This window comes from Lepisma saccharinum, chromosome 2 (assembly GCF_977018435.1).
Source record: "Lepisma saccharinum chromosome 2, izLepSacc3.1, whole genome shotgun sequence".
NCBI classification, from domain to species: Eukaryota; Metazoa; Arthropoda; class Insecta; order Zygentoma; family Lepismatidae; genus Lepisma; species Lepisma saccharinum.
Window position 1 is genome coordinate 26,892,080 of NC_139230.1, and position 23,764 is coordinate 26,915,843.

Below are 23,764 nucleotides of genomic sequence, written 5' to 3' on the forward strand. Positions count from 1 at the left end.
CTCTAAACTTGTGCTTCCCCCCCCCCTCTCTTTGACTTAACTTCTTCGTCTGGGTCTTTTAAAAGTCAACTCTGGATCAACACATACCCCATATCCTGCAAAGCATGAGAAATAACATAGAAGCGAGTGCAGAATCTGACAAAATGTATTGAGGTGAACATTTGACAATGTAGAGCACTGTTTGAATATGCCAAAGTTAATTGACCCAGCTCATATGTGTCTAGGTGATGATATATAAGATCACTTTCAACATTTTCATGCAGATTAAGTACCAATTGAAGCATTTTGCAACTTTTTACATTAGAAACCGAATTAAATGTACTGAAACACATGTTGTAAATGACATTGGAAACACAAAAGGATAAGGATGATGATATTCTGCATTAACTACATAGTAAATCACCCTGTATATAATTTATTGTGAATCCTACTGGGCCATCAGATGTGAATGGGGGTCATATTTCTGAAGCATTATGATGAAAACTTGCAGTTATTTATAGCTATTTAGTTGCACTGGCATTGTTACTTTTCGATGGGTAAACCAGGAGACCTCCACCTCCTTGTTCCCCCTCTGGCTCCATCACTGCCCCTAAAGTTCTGTGAATGCAACCTGCACTCAGGAACCCCCTCGTGGGCACCCCTGCAGCTTTCAATACATTACTCTTATTTTTTTAAAAAAAGTGTAAAATATTTACATAACCAAAAAATAACCTGTTGTAATGCATTTAGTATTTGTCAAAAATTCTGAACAAATGTTTGGATCCACTATGCTTGAATGAATTAAAACAAACCCCATATATTTAAGGTAAAGTGCCCAAAATCCGTCCCCTGCCCTAAATTCGTCCCCCTCTTTAACTTCCATGGAAAGTGCTGCCACCTTGCGAGAGCAGCAGGAAAATCTTCAGAACCATTTGGTTGCCTACTGGCAGTGACGTAGTTGGTTTATTCTGTTCATTCACACTTTAATTTTTCAAAAAATAGTTTGTCTGAAAGCTTGCTAGATTGTTAAATCAATTTGAAACAGTTATATTGACGCCTCGCGGTGCATTTTTCATGATTTAGTGATTGATAATTATAGATTAGTACCTGAATATTGCGTTCCAGTTGTCACAGCCATGTCGTTTCAGAGGAAACATCCAGTCGTTTGGTCAGGAGCAGTCGCCATTGTTGTTATAACTAGAGTCCTAAATCCGTCCCCCATTATGTATCATTCTTGTGATATATTTTATTTTTTTCCTGACCACTTAGACTAGTTTCGATTGATGCATGATCACTTGTCAACCTTTTTATAATGTGTTTAACACTTCTATGTCTTATTCTTGAAAAGAAAGTTAATGCTAATTAATAAAAAGTAGATATTAAACGTAAAGTTTAAAGCCAGCGGGGGGTCCGAGGGGACACGTGCCTTCCTCCTCACTCAACAGCCAAGCTACAGCCTTTGAATGTAGCATTTATGTTTCCTCTGAAAACTCTATACACAAAGGCTATAGAGCAATGGTTGGCATCTAACCCAAACAGAATTGTGAGAAAACTACAAGTATCCAGTTTGTTCTGTGAAGCATACCTTTGTGCTACTACTCTTGAAACTGCCGTCAATGGATTTAGGAAAACTGGAATTCATTCATTTGATCTCAATGTCGTTCAAGAGCATGACTGCATAGCTAGACAACTTGAAGAGCCAGAGGTGCCTAACAATGGATGGAATGATGACAACCAGAATGCTCCAGCTCCACCTCAAGTGGTCAGTCCAACAGACATCCAGGAAGTTCCAGTAATCCAACCTTCCACATCTTCTAGAGCCAGGACCTCATTCTTGGTAACAGGAAGTTCACATAAGATGTCTCTAAAAGCCTCTATGGAAAATAAAGAAATGGCGGAAGAGCATCAGAAGAAACAATCCCAATCAAAGGTCAAGAAATGTCTCATCATTGAAGATAAAGATCAGCATGGAACATCATCGACAAAATCTCCCAAAAAGAAAACAAAGAAATATGACTCAAGTTCAAGCGCATCTGAGGATGAAATACAAGTTCCTCTGGTGTCCACCGATGACTAGCATAGTTCAAGCGATGAAAAGATGCATCATGTCCTATTTGTGGAAAGCATTTTTCCCAAGACAAGCAAGGAGAGAAATGGGCAAAGTGTTCGAAATGCTTCAAGTGGTACCACGAGATGTGTTCATCTTCAACAAAAGTCAAAAACTTTGTTTTTGTGATTTTTGTCTGAATGGGTAAAAAGATGTAACTTAAGTATAAAAATGCATAAACATGTTTTCATCTCAATAAATTTATTACAAGAGATTTTTACACCGTTTTAATCAAATTTCCCATAAAAACAAATTAGTTGATGATAACTGGAAAGGGGGGGGGGGAACAAAATTTGGACACCTTTTTTGAAAAATCAAAATTTGTGTTCTTTTGATTATTTATCTTTTTTTGGTTAAGAAAGATTTATTTAGTAGAATTACACCAGGAGTACTAGTAGGTTTGGAGTTGAATTCCTTCAATCAGTGGTTGTATTATTTTCAACTTTAAACAAATTTTCAGAATTGAAGATTTGGCTTAGTGGACGATATTTGGGCACTTTACCTTATATGTTTCAATGGAATCATTAGTCTGTATAGCCATGGAAGTTCAATTTTTTTTAAAAGTTTGAAAGCATGTCCAGTTTCCAGTACAAGTTTTAAATTAGATTTTAAAAAAAAAGTGTATTTTATAAATTCCATGAATTGAAAAGCTCCTTATATATTTACTTTATTATTATTTTTTCCAGATAATGCCAAGGTATGAAAATGCACATGCTTATGTGAATGCTGGATTTTTGATACACTTGGATGAAAGTAAAAACCACAAAGTAATTGGAACACCAAGGATTGTTTATGGTGGAATCAATCCTAAATTTGTATGTATATAGTATTTAATGTTTTTCAAGAGACTTTTCGATTCTTTATGTGCAGTAAGATCACTTTATGGTGTGAATTATTGCAATTAAGTTTATCCTGAAAAGACATTTTTAACATTTGATGTTCATCACAAGTGAGGCGCTTGGAAGCAAAGGGGTGCAGGTGACATAATTTTAAAAATCGAGATAAGTGCAGTTACTAATTCTGCGAGACTCACTTTGATGTTGCCAACTGGCAACATCTTGTTAAACTATGCACCTAAATCTCCATTCTGCTTAGGGGCAAAGCGGTACAAGTGCACTTACATCACTTGTGGTGCCAAACAATTTCATGTCATTGATGGCAGCCATTTGCTATTGTACATGAGTGTTGCTTCCTTAATTTACAACCCAAGACATGATAGTCTTAAATGCTAATATTGTAACAGAAGAAGATGGATAATTTAAAGAGAGATCTGCAAGGAGAAGAGAAGACTGGTACAGGTGGTGAACATGCTGAATCCAAAAGAAAGTCTCAATGATAATATTGTGTACTTTGTTAAAATTGTCTTTGAGATACAAGCAATAAAGAAAGTACATGTTGTGAATTCAGTTCTAGACCTTTCAAGTAAACTCCCATCTGGCTGTGTATTGGACAAACTCTTTGTAAATTAAATTGGAAGCATATTGTAATTAGGCTTTGTTTATGTGGCACACAGGCATCGAGAGGATCACAAGGAATCACCTTATGCTTGCTAAGGTTTGTGCATCATCTTCTGCAATCTGTTAGTACATATCTAATCATATTTAGTGATAATGCAAGTTGACTGAACAAAAACGTAAGTATAATGAAGAACTGGATGTATATTTTGCAACATTCCTCCTTACAGGCAATCAATCAATCAATCAATCAATAGAGAGAGAGAGAGAGAGAGAGAGAGAGAGAGAGAGAGAGAGAGAGAGAGAGAGAGAGAGTGTGTGTGTGTGTGTGTCAACATCTATGGCAGAGTGGTTAGCATAGTGTGCTATGATGCCATGGATCCTGGGTTCAAATCCCAGCCTTGGTATGAGTATTTTTTGTGAGTGTCCCTTCATAAATTTCATCATATCATAACTCATCCCTATTGTTGCGATTATCCAAAAGTGGCAGAAAAGCAAGATAACATAAACCAAATCAATCAATCAATCCATCCTATATATAGCGTGCTCAAAGACTTTGGCAGAATAGTGAAGTTCAATAACAATCACCAGTTTGGTGATTTCTTGAAGCTTTCCTGGTGGCCAGGTGATTTCCAGATAGGCTTCCGAGCTTTCAATAGCTAACTCATCTTCAGGGATTGAAGTGCAGAGATATGTCGGGTAAGGTTATATGTATTTGGTGTAGGTGTGGTCCTCACCTTGTCCATCACAACTTATAATGCATTGGAATGAGAAGATTGATTGAGTTGATGTTTTAAGTCCACTTTATACACATTAAGTCTAACTGGGACTGGACCTACAGTTTAAAGTGGGATCCGAACCACTAAGTGCCTCCACTGGGTATCAAATCCAGTGGAATGAGAAGTATAAGACTTACTGTTGATGATACAGTTTCTGTGAATGAAGAATCTGCTGAAGATATTTGCACTCGCTGGGAATTTGGATAGTGACACAAAGACAGTGCCATGTTTATCACAGTTTCTTCTTGTTGTGGCGTTACCCCCACACCCCCTATACACCTTCATGGCGTGGTGCTAAGCACAGGGGAGCACTTTACCTTTTTTTTTCTTGTGATATTCTGTACTACTAAATAAAAATTGCTTGAATAATTTATTATTGTATTACACTTGAAGTCCAGGATGATACCTAGTAAAGGGGTGTAACTGTCACCTTTGGAGGAAAATGGATGCAAGTATGAACCAGCTAATAGTTAAAGTGCTATAGTTTATGATTTTCAATGGATTTCAATGCAGTAAACAAACAATAAAAGGGCATAAATACTTGGCAATTCGTATTATCTACAAAAAATTACTTTTTGTTTTACTCAAAGCTCTTGACTGACTGACTGATTTGATTTGATTTATTGCTTTGTTTTTCTGCCACTTTTGGCTAATTGCAAAGATGAGGATGGGTGATGATATGATGGAATTGATGAAGAGACACTTGCAAAGAATACCCATGCCCAGGCTAGGATTCGAACATGGGACCCCTGTAATCGTAGCATGCTGTACTTACTACTCAACATGAGGTCAGCCCCAGAACTTTGGTTAGGACTTTAACAACTTTAAAGGTGTTTTACTCCTACATTTTCTTTTGTCCCTTTGGTTCTAAGCACCTCACATTTAGGTGTAATTTGATATTACTAATGAATATCCTGTTTTTCAATAATATGCTAAGATCTAGAACAGTTTAAAAATATGTTCTCCAGCATAAAGCGCAGAAAATTCAACTTGTTTGTTTTTTATGGTATTTTTTGTACACTTTTGTTACATTTTAATTTGTGGATGCATTCTTTATTTCCATTTTTTTGTAAAATTAATGGATATTTAGGCTCAACTTAGTATTGTGTGATAGATTCTATCAAAAGCATCAAAATTCGTTTACAAGATCTGATTGAAAAGGATCTGAATATCAGTTGCAGCTCAAAAACTTTGTAGCATTTCTTGAAATTTTAGTAATCACTTCCTGCATCAGTCATCATTATCCATCAATATTACTACTCATGGGACCAGTTTACTGTTACTTGCTTGTTGATTAGTTTCTTATACCTTCTATGATTCAAATGTCTTTAAGTTTAAGAAGCAGGAAAAGCTTCTTTCAGTGATATTTATTTATTTATGCTTTGTACTTCTACAGAGGATTGAACCTCCAATTACAGAAGATGTAGACTGCGTTTAGTTTAGTTTAGTTTTGTATACTGATATATACAAACACATATTCATTCATGCACAACACATATTATATACACGTAACACATGACAACATACATACACTTATCTACATACATTTAAGCAAGAAGTAATTAAGTATTGCTCACTGTAAATGGTAACATTTATATTTAACAATCTATATTCTATCAGAATTTCGTTTTCTATAGTACTGAGTTTATTATTCTTTTATATCTGTCAAGTGGAAATGAAAAATCTACACATTGGTTGTTTGCAACAAGTATATTGTAACTGTGACACATTCTATTTATTGGTGAGTTTTTATATTTCTAAGTTTTTGAAATTTTAGAAGTCAGATTATTTATTATCTATTGCACAGATTATTTTTTCTTACATTGAATTGTATTCGACCAAGAAAGGAGCTGTTTTCCAAGATACCATTAATTGTTTTATACAAGTATGCCTGTTCTAATATTTTTCTCCTATTACTAAGACTCTTAAACCCAAATATGTGAAGCAGATTATTATAATTCACATTATTTTGTCATGGGGACATATCATATTTTTTTGTAAAAACCTTAGAAACCTTTTCTGAATTCTTTCTATGCTGTTTTTGTATGATCTATACATTGCAGACCAAATAATGGATGCATATTCCAGTCTACTTCTTATTGTGCTGATATAAAGTTATAATACAATGTATATTCTTAAAATCTCTAGAATTCCTTATAACAAAACTATTGATCTGTAGGCCTTATTTACCATATATAATATGTGTTCTTTGAAGGTCAAAGCAGAATCAATGAAAATGTTGAGATCTTTGATTAGATTTACCTCTGGAAGTAATTTACCACAAATTGAATATGTACACCTCAAATTATTTATTTTATTTGTTAATTGCATAAAGTAGCATTTATTTGTATTAAATGTGAGATAATTTAAGCAGCTGCATTCACACAGTTTATCTATATCTTATTTGAGATCTATTGTATCGTCTACACCATTAATTACTTTGTACAATTTGATATCATCAGCATACAAAAGGATTTGTGAGTTCTTAACACAAGTTGGTAGATCATTTACTAACAAAATAAATAAACTAGGTCTAGATTATATCCTTGTGGGACACCGTAGTTTACAGTATATTCAAACGATTTTGACCCTGCAAGTTACATATTGTCTCCTACCTTGAAGATATGATGTAAGTAAATTCAACATATTATTTGTTAAACCAAAGCCTGATAGTTTATGCAGAAGAATATCATGGTTGATTTTATCAAAAGCTTTTGCACAGACAATATAGATTATGTGCACAGCAGATCTACAATAGAATGCATTATATGCAACTTGCACAAAATTTGTTAAATTATTTTAGTATATCTACCTGGAAAGAACCCATGTTGGGTATTGCTTATGTAGTTTTTAACATGTTTGAATATCCTTGTATATAAAATTTGCTCCAACACCTTAGTTGGAGCCAGGGGTCCCGGGTTCGAATCCTGGCTTGGGCATGGACGTTTGTGATGTCTGTTCATCATATCATCACTCATCCCCACCTTCGCAAATTATCCAAAAGTGGCACAAGAAGCGAAGTAAAATAAACCAAATCAAATAACCTTAGTTGGAGCACATATTACAGCAATTGGTCTATATTTTTCAATTCTTGTACTTGCACCTGATTTTAAGATTAGACAGACTTTAGATAATTTCCAAATCTTGGGGAAACATTGTGTCTTCATTATTAAATTATAAATAAAATATAAAGGTTTCTGAAGCACTTCAGCGCAAGCTTTAATTACATATGGAGGAATCCATCTGGTCCACTGGATTTTTTCGGTTTTAATTTTTTTAGTGCATGCCAATATTCCTTGTCAGTGAACCCATTATTAGTGAGTGAACTAGATGACTTTAATTCAACTTCATTGGTAATTTCGTATGTGCTAGGATATTCAGCATAAACAGATTGAAAGTATGAAGCAAATCTGTCAGCTATACTTTGATTTGTTTGTAAAATTCTGCTGTAATGTATCATAGTTTGATTTGAATATGCATTTCTACCTTTCCTATTATGTACATAGTTCCAAAAAGGTTTTACATTATTGTTAATGCTTTCTTCAGTTTCTCTAAGTACATACGATATGCTTTATTTATAATTGCCTTTGCCTTTTTGCGAGTTTCTCTATATTTTGTTTTACTATCATAATTGTATTTCATGCATTTCCTATGAATTCCTTAAGTTTTAAAGTTTTAATAATTTCTCCAGTGAACCATTGAGGGTATTTGCATTTCCTGTGGATCTTTTCCTTTGGTACAGTGTTACGAAATACAAAGTTCACATTTTCATAAAAATAATATAGTCTCTTCCACTTCACCCATGCTAGTAATGGAAGCCCAGTTTATTTGTCAATCCTATTCCAATAGAAGTTGTTCATAAAATATATGTTCGTAAGGTGATAAAGGGTACAGATTATTTTTCAATATAGTTTATTTATTTGCAAATATAATTTAAAATATGTAAGGTCTAATGTTTTGCAAGTAATTTCTAATTACATATGCAATAATTCTGTTTCAGATTCATGCCAAAAAGACAGAGTTATACTTAGAGGGAAAGGAACTTGGTGTATCCAACACTGTCAAATGTGCTTTGAAAGTTCTTAGTTGTGAATTGGAACCAGATCATGTACTTCCAGATGCTACACCTGAGTACAGAAAGGGATTGGCAGAAGCTCTGTTTTACAAGGTACTACTAGTTCATACTTTCTGGAAGGTTTTCAATTTAATATGTGGGCAAAAAATGTATATTTTTTAGACTATAATTGCAGATTGTTCACAGAGGGTTAGCCATACATACTGGGAGTATATCATATTTGGAAGTCCTAAGTGATGTCAATTACTAAGACATTAAAAGCATATAGCTGATACAAATACAGTATCGATGTAAAATTTACAGATACTGATTGCTGATATTCCTAGGGTTCTCTGATGTTTGAGACAAAAATTACAGGGCAATCATTTTTCAAAATTAGCACAATATTGAAAAAGGAATGCCCAATGTTTTCCATGAAAATATTCAAACACCATATTTTGAAATTTAAAATTAGGTGATGGATTATCATAATTATAATGTTTAGTATTGGGAGAAAATGGCTTTATTTTAGGAAATTTGAGTTTAAGCATGGCCAAGCATGTTAAGTAGTAGATTTTTCAATTTTCTTGTTAATGTGCTAAATTTTCAGTATGTAATATGATTAAATTTAATTTCATATCAAAGTAATATGTGACTTTCAAAGTGGCATTCTACTTTTTAGATATGGTAAAAACGTAACATTTTATGTAGAATTTTCAGCAAAAAATGCAGGCTTGACCAGGACTCGAACCTGGGTCTCTGGCATACTGTGCCATTGCTCTACCACTAAGCTACCAAGCCGGTCTGGTTTCACCTGCTTTTTCGCTGTCACTTTTTTACCTGTGTGGAATCATCTCCGCCAGTGCTACCACAATGGGATCTGTTGCCTTTGAAACACTGTAGGCGTCGATGTTGCTTGGTTCCTCCCAGTGTAGAAATGTAAATTACATGAAGATTTGGCACACACAGGAGATGTACTACATAGAATATCAGATGAAGCCAGGCTGGCTTGGTAGCTCAGTGGTAGAGAAATGGCACAGTATGCCAGAGAATCAGGTTTGAGTCCTGGTCGAGCCTGCATTTTTCACTGAAAATTCTACATAATACATCTCCTGTGTGTACCAAATCTTCATGTAAGTAACATTTTACTTTTGAAAGAAAAGTAAAGCAACCTGTAAGACATTACCTTTTTTAAAATAAGTTCCCCAACTCTACAGTTATTGTTTTGCTCTTCACAGACTGTATTGTACATACTACCAGAGTCAGCTCAAGCATTCTATAAAAGTGGAGGAAATGATTTGCAACGTCCTCTTTCATCAGGTGAACAAAACTTTCAGACTGACAAGGCAGATTGGCCTTTGAATCAACCAGTACCAAAACTGGAGGCTGTTGTTCAGTGTTCAGGCAAGTAATTTTTAAATATAATAATAGACATTCATGAAACCATGAAATGTACTTTTCTTTAATATCTTGTGGCTTTAGTTTTAAATCTCACAAGCAGAGCACCACAAATGCCAGCTTTTATCTATGTATACTCATTTGCTCCATCCAAAAAACTTTTCTGCTCTCCAACCCATGCCAATGAATGTTTGTCCAATCTTCTCATCTTCATGTTGGACATGCTCATGAGGTAACTGAAGATCCAACTCTTTCTTCCAAGTCCAAGCAGATCTGCAAAATTTGCTGAGGATGAGGTAGCCCTCTGACAATTGCCACATCGACTGCTGTAGCCAGTGTTATTAACTCTGACTCTTATGTAGAATGTAAAATTACAAAAAAATCCATCAGAGGGGGAGGAGAGTTGAAGCTAGAAAATATGTTACTTTTGTGTACATTCTCAATCAATTAATCTTGCAACATCTGCTTCCATCAGTGACGTGCACTGAGGAGTAGCTAGTCTAGCAGAGATAGATCAATCAATCTCAAATCTCTAATTATTTTCAAATCACAATATATATTGTTTTCTTGAAGCCACAGTTCATATGCAACACTTTTTTTCACGCACTTCTTGTCCCTTGGTGCATTCAGCGGCCTAGCTCGCTCTTTCTCCGCCTCACAGTTCCAGGTAGAAACAGGTTTTCGAAGGGAAAGGGAAGATTTCTGCCTCTACCTCTCTTGCCCCCTCGCTCCCGCTCCAATGGTTGAAAGCCCGTGCTTTCAGGTCCTCCAGTCTATCTCCTATAGGACAGATAGGGGATCGGATTCCCTTCGCTTCCTTTGTAAATCCTCTAAAGAACTAAGGATAAATTTTTCTGCAGTACTTATGATCTCTGTATTTACACTACATACAATATGTATGTATAATATGGGATGTACTTTTATTATTTATGCAATTGGAACGTCTTATGTGCAGATAAAAATTGTATGCTTTTTTTTTTTAAATATGGAATATATAATGATTAAATAACAAATATTTGCTCACGCTCTCTCTTGCTCTCGTTTTAGTAGTGTTTTATTTAAATATACTCATCTCTTGGCCTCCAATAAAAAAATGGATAAGCTAAACAATCATAAATACGGATGTATTTATTTGGGCAAGTGAACGCGCGTTCTAATTCTTGTTGTTGGTTTGGTTTATTATATTTTACTTCGCTTTTCTGCCACATTTGGTTATCGCGAAAATGAGGATGAGTGATGATATGATGAACAGACCTCACAATCACAAAGAATAATTCAGGCCGGAATTCGTGACGAGCCAGCATTCTTGTCCGTATGTGTTGTACTCTGCCTGCGGTGAATAATGAAAAAATTAGAAATGAAAAATGTATCCCAGAACTCAAAAAGCCAAATGAATATCATTGAAGAAAGTAGAAAAAAGGTTTGTTTAAAGGTGTGTTTTGTTACCCATTGATTTTTCTAGCTGTATAGATTTAATCGGAATAAGTATCTAAGAGCTTGGAAAGTCGTGAGGGACAATCATAAACAGAGAATTCTAGGCTCCTGATTTCACAGTGCCCTGCAGATGCACTGGGAGGAAATTATTTGTATTTTCTTCTCTCTTCCATCACTTTACCTAATTTCTACCATGACAATGAACATTGAATAAATTAAACGGGTGAAGAGTGGTTGCAAAGAAACACTCATGCAAAGGCCAGGGCTCGAGTCCGGATCCTTCAGTAACGAGATCGTGAGATAGGGAAATTAGGGAAATCAAGCAATGCAAAATTTTTGAAAAAACGTTAATCATATATAAAGATGATATTTCAAAAATTCAATTGAAAATTACTACTCAGGAAAAATGCAGTTTGCTTTACCGATACCCACGTATCCGAATGGTTAGCGCCTTCCTCACATGTTTGTTGTTGGCCGACCTCCGTGGGGGGAGTGCAAGTGGTCCCGGATCTGTACCCGATGGAGGCATATAGTGGTTCGGATCCCACATTAAACTGTAGGTCTAGTTCCGATTAGCCTTTCTGTGTATAAAATGGACTTAAAACGTCAAATCAACCAACCGTGGGGGAGTGGTTACCGCAGCGCGCTACAACACCAGAAGTTCCGGGTTCGAACCCCTACCTGGACATGGGTGTTCTTTGTGTTTGTCCCTTCATTAATTTTGTTGTATCATCTTCGCGATTAACCAAATGTATCAAAAAAGCGAATCAAATCAAATCATTGATTGATTGATTGTTTGATTTGGTTTATTTTACTTCGCTTTCCGCCATTTTTGGCTAATCGCGAAGACGATACGATAAAATTGATAAAGGGGCACACACACAAAGATCACCCATTGCCAAGCAGAGATTCAAACCCGGCATCTCTGGCTCAGTAGTCAAATCAAATCGTTTTTGATTTTCGAAAGTGGGTGGAAGTTATGTGTACAATTTTTTGTAGTCATTCCTAACCTTGCAATTTTTCCTGTATTTGACGTTCTTCTTTTAGGAATACTGGGCCCTAAAAGGGGGGGGGGGGTTATGATCCGTTGGGCACGCCACTCATTGCTACCCCAAGCGTCGACGTCACCGCACGTCACTGGCTTCCATAATTAAATAGATAGTTTTTGAGTTTGAGTTTTGTATTAAGTCCACTTTATAAAGTCAAGTATAGTGCTCCCCTGTGCTTAGCACCACGCCATGAAGGCATATAGGGGGTGTGGAGTTAGGGCCCCACACTTTCTTGATCACAGCTGAAGGTGGAGGTGATATGATCAGCACCATGGCTCTGGCTGTTTTTACCCCACAGAGTTTCCTCCAGGTACCCACTTTGTGTGATGCTGAGTGGGCACCAGAGCCACTTGAACAAATGGAAAAAATATCTGTTCTCCCCCACCAGGGATCGAACCTGGTTCTCTCAAATGGTAGTCAGCTGCCACTTTATGCACTGTTTTATTCCTTATTTACAGGTTTCCTTGTTATGATTTGGTAGATCCATAATCTAGTTTATGATTTGGTAGATCCATAATCTAGTTTGCCTTTTGCACATTTCGAGTTAGCATTATTTAACACAGCAATAATTTGCTCCCACATTTTACCATGCAGGAGTCCCTACACACTTCCATAAGCAAACTCAAAACAACCCTCTCGAACTGTCTGCTACACTCAACTGTGTCTCAATTCAGAGCAGTGGCGGCTGGCCAAGTGCAAGAAGTGCAGATGTTTTCACCTAATTTTCAAATTAATATTGACATTTTTCATTTGCTTGTTAAATTAAACTATTTCCCAGCAGAACGCACATGATAATACTCAAATAATACGCCGCTCGGCGCTACGCACGTGAAGAGTTCGTCGTAGCATAAACAAACCAAGAGCAGACACCGCCAGGTTGCGGAAGACTTTAGCCGGTTGTCATGGCAACGGTGACGTCACCTAGCATTGGAATTGAACGGGTGTCACCATCTAGGTGCATCAGTTCTCTCGTCGACAGAAAACATTGCACCCAGTGGTTGTGGCAAAATCGTTGCGTTCTCGCGAGATCTTATTCCGCGTGTGTGTTTCGCGTTTCCTATCGTGTGTTGTGTTCATGTGTTGAGCTGTGGTTTGTACAATGAACCCAGTAAATGACTTGGTGTGTAATTTGTTGCAGACACCATTTTCCAGATGGACGGATGAAGACACAAAAGACGTTTTAAATTGTGGGGGGCCCACTGACACTTACGATTTGTTTTTCATTGCCTATAAATGTACTTCTTCACCTGTTATTTTAGGCACGAGCCGCTACTGATTCAGAGCTGGATATTTACATACAAAAGCCATTGGGAGAAAGTTAACATTGGAATTCATGGCTAAGCAGCAAAAAGTTGGGCATTACATAAGCATTTGCAAGACACATACCTATAAGTGTGTGTTAAAAACACACACAGCAGCACAAAACTCTAGGTTAATTAGCATCTCTATTAAATGAAGTTTGCTAAACATTTTGTGACCTGATTGCACAGCTTTTAAACAACTTTTCCATTGACAAAATACAACCTGATAACACACTGTACCTACAAAGCACAAAGAAACATCAAATAATAGAGTCACAGCGTGTCCAAAACATGTGGACAGTCAAGTTTTCTTTATTTTTTGCTGCAAGATCATGTGGCATTTTTTCAGCTGAATGATATGGCGACTTCTCCTTTTAACAAGTTTTTGCAACATCTTGATCCTGTTCACATAGAGTGGATAACATGTCGGCTCTATTTTTGATTGATTGATTGATTTGCTTTATTTTACTTCGCTTTTTGTGCCACTTTTGGCTAATTTGTGAAGATGGGGATGAGTAATGATATGATGAAATTGATGAATGGACACTCACAAACATCCATGTCCAGGCTGGGATTCAAACCTGGGACCCCTGGTGTCAAAGCATGATGAGCTAACCACTCTGCCATGGGGGCCGACCATGTTGGCTCTAGTTTGTGGCATTTCCTTGTACTGCTATCTAGTGTGTATTTGTGTTGTGTTACATCAGTGAATAAATTAGCACAAGTGAGATGAATTTTCCTGTTGCTAGCTTGAGGCAAAGCCTTTTCTAATTATATTATCATTTTTAGGAGAAGGTGAATATGTTAACGATATTCCTACCTTTCCTGGGGAATTGCATGGAGCTCTTGTTTTGGCATCTGAACTTGGAACAATACAATCTATTGATGCTTCAAAAGCTCTTGTGAGTATGATTTCTTTCTTCTTTATTGAAGTGTTAGATTTAAGTAGGTACAGACTTAAAGCTTAAAATAAAAGATGAATTACTAACTAAATGCAACTTAAATAGAAAAACAATTGATCTACTTACTACATTGAGGTAATCAAAGTTTCTCTTTTATAAAACCAAAACTCATTATTTCTACTATGCATGCATATTGCAAGAATTATATCAATAAACACATTTGATATGATTTGAATCATTTAGGTTTGCATGAAGCAAATCTAAATTTGATCAGCTTACAGAAATTAAAAAGAAATAAACAATACCCTTGGAAATGGTATAAATAGAAATTAATGCAAGCTTTTCAAGTTATTCAAGGGTGAATAGTTGAGGAATTATTATGCTTTTAAAATTATATATACTAAAAATATTCAGTGTGTTGTTATGTAACACACACACACTTTCACAGAGTATAAGCCTTCAAGGCCAATAGCTTTTAACATTTGTTGTTATTGATGTTGTTGAGACCTTGTTTAAAAGCTGCAGATACTCAAAAATATTCATCTTTAGCCTGTATGTATGTATACAACTAATATTACTGTTTCAAAACCAGTAGCGTACGCATGATTTCATAAAGGGGGGGTTATATCTAAAACTTTCTCCAAATTCACATTATCTTGTTTTATTATACTTTAATTAATTAATAATAATACTTATAATTAAATAATTAGTTGAATTACTACTAATAATACTACTAATACCACTACTACTATTAAGTAGTAGAGATCTACATAAATATAGTATTTATGAAAGCAATAAAGTGAAATTAATTTCTAGTAATTCGAATTTTAACAAATTCTAGAGCATTTTTTTTTCTTTCTTAAGAAATAATGTCTACTCAACGAAATGAGACATTTTAAGTGTGAAGAAAATCCATAAAAACAAGAAAATATATTAAAATAAATTGATATAATCAAAGTATGGAACTCATCCAAGAAGCTGCGGTGGTCTGGTCAGTAGGGCATCTGACAACCATGCGGGAGATCTGGATTAGATTCCTGGAATTGGTGGGAGTTTTTCCGGCTTTGTTGCCACATAAATATCCCCGATAATTCACATCTGGAGTGTCTCACTGTTGTTACCAACAAAACATTTTACAATATATTAAGCTGATTGTCGTTTCAATTCAGAAATTCAAACGTGCCGCGGGAAGGCAGACTGGTGACTGAGTTATTATTGTCGGCCTAGCCTTTGTCTATACATTAGCCGCTTTCAACGAACCAAGAACTTTCTTTAGTTAATGCTCGTTGTTCACACAAAAAAATACATGATCATTGAACATTGTTGCAGCTGAGATACAAAACTACTTTTTTGCTCTTTAAAAATCATAGTTGCCCTTATATATTATTTTCAAGAATTCGTGTTTATTTTCAAGGCATTCACTCTTAAAGATCCGTGTTTGGAATGCTGTGCTTTTCTCCATGCTGCATGGGAATAATAATTCAAATTATTATTATATTATTATTATTGTTAGTAGTAGCAGTAGTGGTACTGTCGCAGGTCCTTGACAGTGATAAATTGGTAATTTTTATTTTTTCCACAGCATTTTTCATAATATTTCAAAAGCTCAAGGGGGGTTTAAACCACGTAACCCCCCCCCCTTGTGTATGCCACTGTTCATAATTGCTTTTTATATCTCTTGCAGGAAGTTCAAGGTGTAAGAGCATTTCTGGCAGCAAAAGATATTCCTGGAAAAAATACATATACTCCAATATTTCCACCATTTAACACTGAAGAAGAAGAAGTAAGCAAGGAACAATTTAAACTGTTTTATTTTTTACTTATAAATTGTCTTTAACAGTAGTTAGTATTGAAGACTTAAAAGCCATGTGTCCTGAGTATGATACTTACATTATTGTGCCAAAATATGTACACTTCGCAACTTCTTAGTTAACCGCTCAAAAAAATTTCTAAGTCCAAAACTCATAAATTTACCATCATAGCATTCGCTTCAGCACCATCTGAGAGTAGCCAACTTTAAGACTGGTCCCTGAATTAGGTGCAAAAGGCTGTGGTGAAAAGTTTCCAACTTTGCACATTCTGTGAACTTAGAAATTATAAACTGCTAATATAATACACAATCAATCAAAAAGAAATTGTGAATCAAATTAAGAACCTTGGAGAGTTTATACAATTCTGAGTACTCAATTTGAAATCAGAAATGTATAAAAGGTTTGGAACACTTCAACTGGAGGAAATTGCACTTACTTTTGAGCACAAAATCGAACAGTTCTCAAAAATGTGTTTGGGAGAGAGGCAGGTGGATGTTGTCACCATGGGCATCTCCAGGGGTACATTCAACATGGCACATGATTGCCTACTACCATTGAAATAGCTTCTGGAAATGCTGGAACTCTTAATTTTTCCTTCCACCTCATTAAATACAGAGAGATTGATGGTAATTTCTCAGCATGGATAAACTTTTTGTCCGATGCCATACACCTTCCGAAAATTTGTCTGAATGGAGAATTAAACACCTGATGATCCTCATCGAAAGCAAGCATTCTATCACTTTATTGGTTTAACCTGCGATCAGTTGCGCTCACTCGAATCACGCCATCGGTCGCAGGTGAGCGTGGCGCTCCCTTGCTTTTCAGACATATTTCACCATATTTTAATTTTTAAAATTTATTTTTTGTACTTGTAATGATCTGTTTATTATAATCCTTCTTATTCATTACATTTTTGTTTCAAAATGTTTATTTGTTTTCAAACAGCATAGTATACAGCATCGAAACCAACAAGTCTCAGCGTTAACAAAAAGCGTATGTTCCTCTGAGGTAGTTCCATCTGATCTCCAGAAATCTGATATGATATAAAATCACTGAGACACTTTTCGAATTTTCTATTCATGACAAGAACATATAGATACGAAAACTCACTAGAAACAGAATAGACCTATTGACTAAATAATGCACATATGTAAATAAAAAAATATATAATGTAATTGGTTGCATTAGAGCTCTGCGCTCAGTATGACAACACTATTTCCAGAACAATGGTGTTTCTAATAATGCCGTTTACGTCATCTCATAAAAATGTGATCAAGTCGCTCGTGAAACTCTAAAAGTCAGCTAGAGAGCACCACAGGCCAATATTTTAAATACTGTTAAAATGGCACTTCATTAAAATTTAAAGTGAGCGCGGTGCTCACCCACGACCGATCGCGGGTTAAAGCCACAGTAGAAATATGATATTAAAGGACTACATATTTTAGAGTTCTTTCACATAATGCTGTTTCAAATTTCTCAATGAAAAGTTAACAACTAAATTATCATTGTATCTAAATATATCCGTTTGTGGATATGGTAATTTACTGTAATAAGCTTATGATTCATTTTTCCACACCGTTTTTGTTTGTGATCAATTTCGCCACCTGTCTAGTAGCTGAAGCTGAAACTTCCAGACAGGTGGCGAAATTGATCATGAGCAAAACTGTGTGGAAAAATGAACCTTAAGCTTATTACAGTGAATTAACTGAATTATCATTTCCAGGTCTTTTGCTCATCAAAAGTTCGTTATGTTGGACAACCAATTGGATTAATTGTAGCAGATACACAAACCTTGGCCAATAGTGCAGTAAAACTTGTTCAAGTATCCTACACTGATGTTAGAAAACCAGTACTGACAATAAAAGAGTGTTTGAAGGCACCTAAAGAAGAAGGTAGGGTGAGAACACTTGAAGAGGAAACTTTGAAAAGTACTGTAGGTAAGAAATATTTTATGTTATTGCAAATAACTTGCTCTGTGAACCACAAGTTTGAACTTTTAAATTCAAACGTAAACTATTTTTTAGTATATAAATTATATTAACATTTATTGTTTTAGACGTTAACTAATTAAAATATAATCCTTTGTGGGCAAGTAGTAAGTGGCAACTTTAAACTCAAACATTCATTATTACAGCAACAAGAGTCCTCCATCTAAGTCATAAAAGTCCATCATGACTTTTCATGTGGCCTGCCTTAGTACCTATAAAACTGAATTTAGTATGTCATTATTTAACAATTCTCTGAACTCTAATGATGATTGTTCTTTAATAATAAGTGGTGTTAGTTGGACATTATCCATTGTCTAGTGCTTTTTCCTATACTTATTCTAACACTTCGTTTCAAGAGAGCACCTCTTCAGGTGAACAAATTTATTTTTGCCTGTGGTGGGGATTCAACCTATCATCTCCAAATTGTCAGAGATTGAGAATGTGTGGGTCCTACCCCCACATCCCCTAAATGTACCTACATGACACTGTGTTATATGCATGGGTTAAAAAACAAAATCACATGTGAAGATAACATAAGAATGAATGGTGTTACCTCTCTCTGAGGTCTAAAACTAAGCCATCAGCCCTGAACATGGCGTTTAAAACAAATCTAAATGGCCAAGAAATGAAAGATCCTCCCTTGGTTGACTGCCTCTACCCACAAGTGCTTTCAGCATTGCCTGATGTGAAGAAGCCAAGAAGCCACAGAGGAGGGGCAAGAATGTCTCTTTGCTCCCCCACCCCCTCAGTCACACCCTAAAAAATGAGACTATATCTATTTCAACTTATCTTGGTTGTGAAGAATATTTGGGAAAATATTTTTGCACTAGATTTGTGAATGTGCATTCAAGTTTCCGTTAACAGCAAGAAGCACATGACATCGCAGTCAGGTCTCTGCAAGTATCCCCATAGGAATTCACTGCTTCTGTTTCAAGTTTTACTTTGAAGCCTGCCAGGTTTTTGTACACAAGTGTGTTCGCATATAACAATGCACCGGTGCACTTTCACATGAGCTTTCTTTAGAGACCCCTTGCTGTCAAAAAGGTCATCAGCCATGAGAAAAGGTGCACCTTGTAGGTTCTTGGAAATTCAAGTCTAGGCTAATCTCCCCTTCCCTTTCCAAATTTAGACTTGGTCAGAGGACACAGTCATTGTTCAGAGTAGAATAACTGCAGAAGGCGTGTTCCGGCATTTACTCTGCAAATTGTAGTGATGAGTTTGGATTTCCTCACTTTCGAACACCAACTTCAGGGGTCGGAATTGTTTTGGTTGCCATTTTGAAACCGGTCAGTGGATTACAAAATCATGTTTGCATCCTTTTCACGTTTTCTGTGACCTTTAAAATGAGTAGAGGCACATATTTTTGGTAAATAAAAAAGCAAAGTTTCGGTACAAGAACTGAGTCAATTTCGGGTTCAAAAGTGGTAAATAAAAGAAAATATCGGTGTTATAGCGGTGAAAAATTGGATGAAAAGTGGTATATAAAAATACATTTTGGTTTTAAAATTGTGAATATAATCCTAAATTTGATTTAAAAACTACACTTATTCCACAGAATTAACTTTTCAATTCTAATAGCACATTTATGTAGTTATCAGAGTATTAAGTTTATTTCTGTGTAAATGAGTTCATTTTTGCTTCTCCAATATTAACAGCAGAATTAATCAATTTTCCTGGAATTGCATAACTCTCAGGATAATTCAGACCTCAGAAGGTGTCGCATCGGTGAATAAACCCTAAATTTCATGTTTAAGAGTTAATTTCGCTTTTTGCAGTTCATTTCGCATTATTTCGTGACAAAACATGGTCACAAAATGCATTTCACACCTTTCAAAAACATGAAAAATTAACACTACAATGTGTTTTTTCAAATTTCGTTTTTTCGTCAAAAACGAAATATGCATGCTCCTAAAAATGAGGTATTACTCGACCCCCCTTTCCGTTTGAAATTTTCGAGTTCTTCCCTAACTTTAGACTCCCTTTTTTTGGGGAACGTGGTTTCATCCTTTTTTAGTCCCGCAGTCATCATGTGGCATATAGATGGAAAGCTTGTGTCCTGCACTTTGGACACATGAAAATGTATAGTGACAATTTTTTGGAATTAAGAATTGCATATCCAAGTGTAACATAAAACTGGTGATTTGATTGTATATCTAAAATTTGAAGAAAATACAGATCTAGTGAGAATCACTATGCTACTGACAACAGTGCAGCCAGGTTTTTTTAATTTAAAAATATTTTTTCACTGCCAGTGATAAACTGTTAATATGAATGTTGGAGATTTTTTAAATACTTATTAGATCAGTAAAATTAATTATGTAATATTAAAATATTTGTTTCAGACAAGAATTCAGTTCAACATGTACTGAAAGGTGAATTTGAAGTTGGATCCCAATATCATTACACAATGGAGACTCAAACTTGCCTTTGTGTTCCAATAGAGGATGGATTAGATGTGTACCCAGCTTCACAGTGGATGGACATGATGCAAGTATGCATTGCAGATGCTCTAAACATAAAGGTCAACAGGTGAGTATTTAAAACTTAATTTGATTTATTTTGGAATTTTATTCTATTGTGTTGTCATTATTTCTTTGTATTAAAACAAAGAGAGCTACAGATTTCTGTGGAAAGAAGAAATATTTTATATCTAAATCAGTATTCAGTGGTGGTGAGGGCAATGCTATCCCCTCAGTTAATAAATTTCTTATAAAGCAACCCACCAGCTAGAATAATTTGTGTAAGCCCCCCACCCCTCCTACTGCCTCTCCATGTTAATTCATACAAATATCCCTCCACTTATTCCCAAACTCAACTAAACATCTCCCCAGCTACGAATTTCCACTTCTATATCAGATGGAAGCAATTTATTTTTGTTCAATGATCAACATGATTATATTTTTGTCAGAGCACTGTATTAAAGAAAATAATGATAAATATGAAATGAACAGGACAATACCAGTCTGTGATCGGAGACATAATGTCACATTCACCTTATGTGAATGGCAAAAGTATTTTCAATAATCACTTCTCCATGAAACTGTGTAAGTCAACAGTAATTGATACTTTTCTATGTGAAAAATGCAAAACTAAACATTATACAAGGGATATTACTCTACACTCATAAATTTGGAATTTTAACTAATAGAGCTCCATGTCGAGAGGTACTTGCTGCCTATGATTAATCAATCAGGAATATTTTGTTTTCAGACACTTACCAAATAAATATTTAATTCATTGATGAATGCTAATTTGTGATCATGTATCTGCAGTTTCAAACATCTGACATTAATTTTTTTAATTTCAAAATTATTTTACTGAATATTAGAACCAGTGTAATACTACATCTTTGCTGTGGTAGACATAATTAATCAAGGTCCTTTTCATTTTTCAGTATCAATATGAAAGTTCGTCGAGTTGGGGGAGCTTATGGTGCAAAAATTTCTCGTTCAATATGTCTAGGTGTGGCTTGTGCTGTTGCTGCTCATAAACTTAATAAACCAGTGAGAACAGTAATGAGCCTGGAAAGTAACATGGAAGCATTTGGTAAAAGATATCCAACTCTCACTGAATATGAGGTATGTATGTGAAAAAATATACATATAAAATAAATTTTCTGTAATGACACACACACCTCCATCTCTTCTCATTAGCATTAAACTGAGTCATATATCTTCAATTTACTGATCTTTTTTTAGATACACTGATCTGAATCTAAAAGTAGCTCTTCATAGCTCTTCGAAGTGAATACATGCATTAAAAAACCGAATACCACATTTTTGGAGACAAGTTCCTCTGGGTTTCATGTGACATATTGTATTGATGGTTCATAAACTTGGATATTTGAGTAATTTGGGTCGTCTGTCTATAAATATATAATTTAAGGGTGTCATTTTTATCTTTTCATAAATTGCAGTAACTTTATATGCTCACTGTATTGCCTATGTGGGACAGAATTTCATCAGCTTATACAACTGGTAACAGTGAGACTATCATTTAGTCAACATGGGTCTGTGGCTCTGAGGAGGTGTGATTTTGAATACACAATCTTCCTATGACTGAATGTTTATATATTTTCTTGTTATTTCACTCTTTGATGTTGTTGATAGTGACTTATAACACAATGAAATGAAGCCGTATTTCAATCATAGTTTCCATTAAATTCATGCAAAGTAGCTTTTATGTGTAGAGAAATATTGTTGAAAATATCAGACACTGCTGCAGGTAATAAAAATCGCTACCATTGAATGACATGGGCTTACAATACACAGATATATTTTTCATTATGTTCCAATGAAACACGTTGCTATTGTACTTTGTTCACTTATGTTAAGTGTCAAGATAGTTCTGTCTAATGTTAATATCTACCATATTGGTTTTCAGTCTTATTTATAGTAAGGCTGCAAATAGGAATTATGTTTAAAATAACAACAAAACTAACAGACTTTAAAACCATAACATGCAGAGGCCATTTTGAAGGCAACAGGAGTGAGGCAAGTTTTGGCTGTACTGAGAGCTGGTTTGCCAAAGTGGTTGTCTTTTGCTGACAGCAACGGAGTTATGTCTCTTACCCTATAATCAGTTCAATTCCTAATAAGAATGCAAATGTAAAAAAGAAAATAAATCATTTCTAGTCTGTATAAACTACCATAAATTACATTAATTCCAGAAGAAATAGGTATAAAAGATATTCCCCCAGGGGTGCATACAGGGGGGAATTCATGACACGCTTGAGTCATGGGAAATTTTTGGGGGATAAAATTTTATACCAATTCTATATATCTTAACACAAAAATGGGGGGGGTCGATTCTTTGATTGACTTGTTATTGATTTTTAGTTATGGTTATTATGTACAGTTTTTCTACCTACCTGTGGGTGATCACGGTGATGGGGTTGAGATGAAACATTCGGTTTGGAAGGGGGGACGGACATGCTGTTCATGTTAGTACAATGTTAGTCAAGCAGATATACTGTGAAGAATAAGGTTCAGTACACTAATAATGGCAGTGAGCCTGAGGAGTTTTGTACGTTTTATGTTAGCAAACATGAAAGTGAGCCTAAAGTACCTAAAGTAAACATATATTGCTTAAATATGTCTGCATTATATTGTTCCGAAAAGTTTGTCTGTCCAAAATAACTTGAGTAAATAATTTGGCATAAAGGGGGGCGGGGGAATGTTCTACCTTTGGGGGGGAGTGCATCATATGCCTTAGGGGGGATGGGCACCCCTGATATACAACCTTAGTGACAATGAAGTTCGACCAGTCACAAACATAGGGGTGCGCTGTGAAAGAAGGAGAACACATGCATATGCTGAACATATTTTATTCAGCAGGCTACATGGAACAAAGGAAAACATAAATTTCCGCTGCAACGCAGCAATGTATGGTGTCCACACAAAATAAAACATTTTCGTCCATCTACACGTGACATTGAAGTTCGACCACTGTTAGAGGGGATCCTGTTTACCATGGTGTGACGCCGCCCCGTCGGCGAATAACTGTGGC

At 35.5% G+C, this 23,764-nt stretch overlaps 1 protein-coding gene and 1 non-coding gene across 2 annotated transcripts in view; one reads left to right on the forward strand and one right to left on the reverse strand.

The window, feature by feature from the left end:
• The window catches only part of LOC145983966 (uncharacterized), a 97,638-nt gene that overhangs the window by 29,612 nt on the left and 44,262 nt on the right, over window positions 1-23,764 (forward strand). Inside the window, exons 10-17 of the mRNA XM_083117190.1 lie at window positions 2,773-2,901; window positions 8,320-8,487; window positions 9,612-9,777; window positions 14,345-14,457; window positions 16,142-16,240; window positions 17,992-18,205; window positions 20,599-20,785; window positions 21,651-21,834. Coding sequence (XP_082973316.1) covers window positions 2,773-2,901; window positions 8,320-8,487; window positions 9,612-9,777; window positions 14,345-14,457; window positions 16,142-16,240; window positions 17,992-18,205; window positions 20,599-20,785; window positions 21,651-21,834 — 1,260 coding nt within the window. The remainder of the gene's footprint in view (window positions 1-2,772; window positions 2,902-8,319; window positions 8,488-9,611; window positions 9,778-14,344; window positions 14,458-16,141; window positions 16,241-17,991; window positions 18,206-20,598; window positions 20,786-21,650; window positions 21,835-23,764) is intronic.
• TRNAT-AGU (transfer RNA threonine (anticodon AGU)) lies at window positions 9,104-9,174 on the reverse strand. The gene has a single exon. It is a non-coding gene; the product is annotated as a tRNA-Thr (tRNA).